An 8,338-nucleotide genomic window follows, 5' to 3' on the forward strand; every position below is an offset into this window, starting at 1 on the left:
GGGGGAAAGCAGATAAACATCAAATTTTCATTTTTGGGTGAACTATCCCTTAAACTAGTTGCTTATTAGCATGCATATTACTAGAATATTAGCCATTTATTAGTAGTAATTAAGCACATATTAATGCCTTATTCTACATGACCTTATTCTACATCCCTAGTCCTACCCATTACCTAAACTTAACAACTACCTTACTAACTATTAATAAGCAGCAAATTAGGAATTTATTTAGGGAAAAGTCGTAGTTAATAGTGAATAAGTGTTCTCTATTCTAAAACGTTACCAATGTAAGTTACCCAACACTTTCATAACACACATTAACCTGCCTAACATTTGCAAACAATATCTGACTCTCCATAGAACTTGAAATTGTATTATCATTGTACCTAAAAGTTATTTTGGTATAATAGCTTTAGTGATTACTATGGCAAGCATTTTCATCATCCACCAAAATGTAACAAGACAACACTAAGATACAAAAATATTCAAATAAAGAAAGTTTATTATAAAGTCTATTAATATCCCTATGATGATAACACTAGAGCCCAGCCATTATCATTTAAAAGGCATCAAAGGGATGCTTCAGCCTCCAGAAACCTGTACAGTATCAACCGCTTGGCAAAATGCCCTTTAAAGCTGGGTGTTCATGCCAGTAGAATGAAATGAAATCCCTAAATAAGACGAAAGCAACAGAATTGGTTTATCTATATGCACAAGGTTTAGTGCAAACAACACAGCCTGACAGAAGTGCCATGACGTTAGAGGAGGTAATCTTGTTTTTGGTGTGCTGATCACAGAATTTGTTCTCACAAATGTACACCAAATACTGATTATATACAGTATATACACAAATTCTACTCACAATGGATCCTCTGCAGTGAATGGGTGCCGTCAGAATGAGAGTCCAAACAGCTGATAAAAACATCCCAATAATCCACACCACTCCAGTCCATCAGTTACCATCTTAAGATGTTTTAAACTTCAAACCGTTGCTAAAATACAAATCCTCTATCCATAATATTGCTTTCTCCAGTCAAAAAGTGTGTCTTCTGAATCAAGAGAGAAATATGCACAGATCAAGCACTGTTTACAGGCAAAACCAGTCCAAAATAGTTCTAAACAAATATGTTGGTGGATTTTGATGTGAAAGAACAACGATGGATGGACTTTCTCCACTAGAGGAAACATTATTATAGATTACGGACTCATATTTTCGGCCAGAAGTGAAAGTTTGAAATTAAAATGCTTTAATGATGGATTTGTTTCTTTCAGACACACAGCTTTCAACTTCACAAGACATTAAATGATGGACTGGAGTGGTGTGGATTACTTGTGGATTATCGTGATGTTTTTATCAGCTGTTTGGACTCTCATTCTGACGGCACCCATTCACTGCAGAGCATCCACTGGTGAGCAAGTGATGTAATGCTACATTTCTCCAAATCTGTTCTGATTAGGGATGTTCATTTTAACCGGTTAACCGACCGTTTAGGTTTAAAAAGTCATTTATTATTTTTTTTTCAGTAATTTATCAAAATATTTAAAAAGGTTTGCTGCATGGTTAAAATACGCTACGCATATATTACAAAAATTTGTTTTTTAGAAAAAGAACTTTAATGATGGATTTGTTTCTTTCAGACACACAGCTTTCAACTTCACAAGATGTTAATTGATGAACTGGAGTGGTGTGGATAACTTGTGGATTATCGTGATGTTTTTATCAGCTGTTTGGACTCTCATTCTGACGGTCTTGGATGACCTGAGGATGGGTAAAGTCTCAGTAAACTGAATTTTTTGGTGAACTATTCCTTTCATTTAGCATTTAGAAACAGACAGTGATTACAACTCTGCTCTTGAGCGAAACAATTAACTATGAATTGCTGCCTGTTTTGGCAATTAACATACCTTATATTGTTTTTTTTATTTTGAAGAAACGTTAATTGGGTGGTAATAAGCAACTAAATGACATAATAATAAAATTAAACAGATTACATAAGGGAATAGAATAAATGAAAAGGCGTGTTGGTACCCAGGATACGGTGGCGGTGGGGCATCATGTGGTCCATTGATGGCGATGGCGACGGCCTGTTCATAAGAAGGTAAAGCATGCGCATCTGGGCTGGCATCTGAGCCTGTGTGAGGAATAGGATGCAGAGAGACCTCCTCCAGTCTCCGGATGATCACAGAGGCATTGCTTCGGTTGGATCGACGTCTGAATGAACTAAATTTAAAAGGCGAAACATTGCAAACAGTCTCTCCAGTAAATGACAAACTCTTAGGATAATTCTCATAATTCTCAACATAGAGAATGTGCTTCACAAAGCCTTACCTTCGGAAGCCATGGTCTTGCATAATTTTATTTATTATGTAGCCCACTTCACTGGCGTTCCAATATCCACGTAAAACAAAATGTTTTGCATAACATCACGGCGGTATGGTGATAACGCTTAATGGCAGACTTAACTACATATTTGAACTGAGCAGTGTGTTTTTTCTCATATGTTTGACTGACTGTATTTTATTATGTTACTGAACAGGCTGCATTGTCAAGGTAGCAAAGCTTAACTGTGTGCGCTATTTTGGATTAAATAAATTAAATCTTGGTGAGTTTAAGAGTCTTCTTTTAAAAACATTCAAATAATCTTACACTCTAAAAAATTCTGGGTTGTTTCAACCCAACTTTGGGTCAAATATGGACTAACCCAGCTGTTGGGTTAAATTTTTACATTAAATTTTTAACCCAAAAGTTGGGTTAGTCCAAATTTGACCCAAAGTTGGGTTGAAATAACCCAGCATTTTTTAGAGTGTAAGAATTCCAAACATTTTACTGGTAGTGTACATGTAAAGGATTACACATAAACGGAAAGCAAAAAAAGACCATTTTCAACGGCACAATGAAGAAGTGGTTTAAAAAGAAGTGGAACTTTAGTGAACTGGGAATATTAAAATAATATGCTAAGAACTCTGGATGAACAGGTTTCTTTTAGTAGATAAACATTTGACTGAGAAGATGAAAAGATTTCAGTGTGTTTTTTCTCGCAGTTTCTGTTAAAGGTAAATCATTCAGGTGTATGCATGACAAAAACTCACCCTCTGTATATTTCCTCCAAAAGTCATTCTGTCAAATCAAAAATTAAATGTGAATTAAATTAATGTCCAGTATGAAATTAACAAATGGGTGGTTTGTTAAAGGGATAGTTCACCCAAAAATTAAAATTTGATGTTTATCTGCTTACCCCCAGGGCATCCAAGATGTAGGTGACTTTGTTTCTTCAGTAGAACACAAACGAAGATTTTTAACTCAAACCGTTGCAGTCTGTCAGTCATATAATGGAAGTGAATGGGAATCACGGATTTGAGAGTCAACAAAACATACACAAACAAAACCAAATTAAACCCTGCGGCTCGTGACGATACATTGATGTGTAAAGACACGAAACGATCGGTCTGTGCAAGAAACTGAACAGTATTTATATCGTTTTTTACCTCTGATTCACTACAATGTCTGAACTGTCCTGAGCGCGTCATCGACAGCCGGCACCTGACGAGTCTTCTTCTTGCTTTACAGCGGATCGCAGACATATAAGTGCATTACCGCCACCTATCTCTCAAATGGACCATTGACACTCCTAACTGAGGTTGTAGATAGACAGGTGTATTAAGCACTGATAATCATATGTTGGGAGTGAAGGGAGTGTGTCGCTCCAAACACACTCTGGTATCACTTTTTAATCATCATCCTCATTTGTACTGCCTAAAAATGAGAGTTGTCTGCCCAAATCCAACCCATGGGCAAGTACACATGACAATGTCGTTTAACTAGGAGTGGTTGTCGCAGCCTGTGTAATGAATAAAATTCATTAGTCAAGAATAATAATGGGATTACTCAACTGTTTCAGGGATATTCTCAAAGACTTCCCGAGCCTCCTCGTAACTGCATATCTCCTCGAAACACTCACGTTCTAGATTACCTGGGGTGAAGATCTCAAAGTCGAAGCGGTTGAACAACAGGTGGCGTCCTAAAAATGTGTTGGCCTCCTGGTCCACAACAAACACTACAAGGCACCAATAAATATGTCAAATGTGACTGAAAATACAATGTCATGCAATAATCAAAGGTAATGTTACATATATTGAAACAGCGATGGAGATAGAGATATACTTTGATAGAGATATAAAGTACATCTGAACATAACCATAAAAATACAATGAAGTAAAGTAATGGATATCATTAAAGTTACCTTATAATAGGCTAAGTCTCATAAACCTACACTTATCATATCCTATCCTATCTTAGATCATGATACTATTTTAATAGGAGCATGTGCTTTCATTATTGTGTTTAAAAACAAAATGCCCACCTTTACTGTCTTGATCTGCTGATATTTGAAGGGTTTTTCTCACACACGCACAGTGTCCACATAAAGTGAAATGACACAGCAGGAGGACAAATATAAGCATTTCTAGTCAACTGCGGGGGAAAAGGACAAAAACCGGGCTACTCAACGACACGGAACGACAGACTGAATTCCACAAACACACACCCATATTGTGTTATTTCAGAAGTTGAAATTCCAATTCGATTTTAATAGGAAAAAGGTCTCAGTTTTAATGGTCGAAATCGAAAGAATGTGAAGGAAGCTATCAAATTACTTACCTTTCAATGATAGTTTATATTGCCAGAGATTAAAGTTAGCGTTAAACTTTAATTAATTTCCAGAGAGCACTTGAAGACATTCGTGGTTTGGACGAAATGTCATTTGTTGTGTTCCAGGAAATGACAGTTTCTGTTTACAACACACACACACACACACACACACACACACACACACACGCTCAGACCTGAATAATCGATCGTTTTACCTAGAGGGAGTGAGAGTAGAACGAGAACAAATCCAAACCAACCTACTATGGCGAAGGATTAGCTCATGAATATTTATTACGTTACATGACGTTTGCGTAGAACGCCTACCTGGTTCGCAGAAAGCTTTTCAAATTTATGTGACTGAAAAAAAAAAAGAAAAGAAAAAAAAAAACCATCACGTCACTGTATGCTCTCATAACATGTCAAAGAATATTGTCATTTTGGCTTCGCCATAGTAGGATTCTTAATTTATTCCCACGCGAAACTGCACGGGTGCTTTCACATGTCTATCACAAACGAGGTAAATGAGGTTTACATTAACATTTTACATCTATCCTGTCAGTGCTAAACATGCTGACATTCATGATGTTTGTCATTTTTGTAATGTTGAAGACAGTTTTGATTGTAATTTTGATTTTAACTTTAGTAAATCGGGTTTCATCACTGTGAAGACATTCGAAACTGCACGGGTGCTTTCACATATCTATTACAAACGAGGTAAATGAGGTTTACATTAACATTTTACATCTATCCTGTCAGTGCTAAACATGCTGACATTCATGATGTTTGTCATTTTTGTAATGTTGAAGACAGTTTTGATTGTAATTTTGATTTTAACTTTAGTAAATCGGGTTTCATCACTGTGAAGACATTATTATATTTTATAAAAACAGAGACAAGGATCTTGGATACATTAACCTTTTAGTTTGTTTACCAAATCTCATATTCGCATTTAAGGAAGGTATATACACGAAAAATTCGAAAAAAAGGGATAGTTTACCCAAAAATAAACATTACTCAACCTCAAGTTGTTCTTCTGTTGAAATTTTATTTTGAAGAATATGATTAACCAAACAGTTGATGGACCCCATTGGCTTCCACAGTATGGAAAAAGGATACAAATGAAGTCAACAGGGACCATCAAATCTTTGGTTACTCACATTTGTCGAAATATATAATTTTGTGTTCTGCAGAAAGAAATTCATACAGCATTGGAATAGCTTGAGGCGGAGTAAATGGTGTCAGATTTTCCTTTTTCTTTCTTATTTTGGGTTTTATTGTTTATTTATCCAGCCACAGGTGGATGTTACTTTCATGAACCACTAGATGGCAATGAAAACTTGCTGTCCACAGTACTTGTATAAAAGCTTTGAGTAAATGTTTAATTTAATTTTCATAATCGTGTGAATCAAAACATTCTATAAAACGAAATGGAAATAGTAACACAAAGTATTAAACCATTTTTTAATGAGCAACAATTAATTAATGAATTATTTCCTGAAAACAACTTTTGACCTTTATTTTATAGCATATAGTTTACTCTTGTTTGAATCTGTTATTTTAATATCACTGAGATACTATTATAGGTTTTTATTTTAAAAAATGGGATTGTTTTTTATTTTTATATTTTTGGTTTTCATTTTAATTTTAGTTGACGTTTTACTAATTTTGTTGTGAGTTTTTGTCATTTTTAGTTATTTTAGTTTAGTTATGTTATTTTTCAACTAGCTCAAATAAATAAATAAAGTATGTACTGTATGTATTTATTTATTTACAGCCAACACAAGTAGAGAAAACCACTAGTAGAAAAGAAAAAAACAAACTTGCGTATACTGAGAAAAATGACAATTTCCAGTCTTCAGACTTAAGCTGACATCTAAAATTTAGATTGTAAACTGGAGACTAAAGCACTGTCTCTGACCCTTGAAGAGTGCAGGATATAATTACAGACTGCATGTTTGTAATTAACCTCAGTTATTTCTGGTTCAAACAATTTCCAAGAGCATTGTTAAATGTACAGAAGCACATGTTGTTAACTATAAAAAACATTTGCCAGAACCATATGTATGGTCATGTCATCTATGAAACATCAACAAGGCTCTCAATGCATTACCATGCAGATGATAAGATGACTTCATGCTCCATGGAGACTGCAAAAAATAAATACATTTTTATAAATATCTTGAACATATCAAACAGCACAGACAAACATCATCACTTTGTAACCTGATCGCATCATATCTATGCTTTCTGGGGAAAGCAACTCCTCCTCTGCCTCACCCAGATGATCTCCAGCCAGGAAAAGTCCCCAGTTTAACAGTAGTGATGTATTTGTGCTCCTCCTGGAGACTGGTGCTAACTGAACAGTAATAGGCTGCACTATTTCAGCAGGGGTCTGGACACTGTTGCAGCGGCATACTATGGCAAGCTGTTTTAACATTTAATCCGAAACCTACTAGAATCTATTTTAATGCTACTAGTATTTATGTATGTATGTATTTATTTATTTATTTGTAATTATTATTATTATTGATCTATTTTTTTTTAGCTAACTACTATATATTCCATTAAGTACTAGTAGGCTACTTAGCTGCTAGTGCTTATTCTTTAGCTAATAGTACTTATTTATTAGATACTAGTTCATATTTATTAGATATGTAAGTGTATTGAAATATAGTGACTACTGTTATTCTACTGTTACTAGTAACACATTTCAAATGTTTACCATTGAATTCTATGGGTATCTGCCATTCAGATATCAACTATTCAGTATTCATTAGATACTAGAACTTATTGAATACATACTATTACTTTTCATTATATATTAATAGATCCAAGTTATTCATTAGGTACTAGTACTTATTTATTAGACACTAGTATATTTTGTAATTCTTAACAAATCTTATACTAACTACTTTTTAATAAATACTCTCTATTTAATAAATAAGTATCTATTTAATATAAATATATTTAATAAACCAATTTTTAATATTAGAATTATGAAAAAGTGGTTGGCGCCGATAGCCTCGTGGGCAACGCTAGCGCTTTGGGCGTCCTGTGATCGAGTCCCAGTTTGCGGACCTTTCCCGATCCCATCCCCCCTCTATCTCCAACTTCGCTTTCTGTCTAACTACTGTCCTATCAATTAAAGGAAAAATCGCCAAAAAAAAAAAAAGAATTATGAAAAAGTGGTTTTAAGGAATGATTCAATGACTCATAAACTCATAACACTTGTTTCATTACTGGATGAATCAGCATTTTTGAATGAATCTCTTGAATAAATGATTCAGTGACAAATACATTTTTAACAGTCACTTATCTCCACCTACTGGAGAAACTATGTCATCGACACAATCAAACATTATTTCCAGACCAGGTCGGGTCCCGGGTCTCGGATCGCCGTGATTTTTCCAAGTAAGACATGTTCCCGGATCAACATTACTGTCCAGAAATACAGACTTAACCCAATCCCTACCCCTGAACCTAACCATACCCAAAATGTATTCCTAAAATTAGTGGGAAATGATAGCTGATTAACAAGGGTGTAGAAGCACCAAACCCTGATCATAAGCCTAAAACTGAAATTTCCTGAAAAGATATCCCTCAATTCTGATTGGTTGATTGGAATGTTGTTCCAGGATCAACAAGGATGTTGATCCAGGAACATGTTGTACTTGGTGAAATCACGCTCAC

At 34.9% G+C, this 8,338-nt stretch overlaps 1 protein-coding gene across 1 annotated transcript in view; it reads right to left on the reverse strand.

Annotated features, from left to right (window-relative positions):
* Positions 1-4,647, reverse strand: part of LOC107758038 (transmembrane gamma-carboxyglutamic acid protein 4-like) — a 5,515-nt gene extending 868 nt beyond the window's left edge. The window contains exons 1-3 of the mRNA XM_016575679.1: positions 4,362-4,647; positions 3,892-4,055; positions 3,091-3,118 (exon numbers count right to left, since the gene is read on the reverse strand). Coding sequence (XP_016431165.1) covers positions 3,091-3,118; positions 3,892-4,055; positions 4,362-4,461 — 292 coding nt within the window. The 5' untranslated portion in view covers positions 4,462-4,647. The remainder of the gene's footprint in view (positions 1-3,090; positions 3,119-3,891; positions 4,056-4,361) is intronic.
* Positions 4,648-8,338: the final 3,691 nt, after the last annotated feature.

The sequence above is a fragment of the Sinocyclocheilus rhinocerous genome, unplaced genomic scaffold (genome assembly GCF_001515625.1).
Source record: "Sinocyclocheilus rhinocerous isolate Xijiao unplaced genomic scaffold, SAMN03320098_v1.1 scaffold82, whole genome shotgun sequence".
NCBI lineage: Eukaryota > Metazoa > Chordata > Actinopteri > Cypriniformes > Cyprinidae > Sinocyclocheilus > Sinocyclocheilus rhinocerous.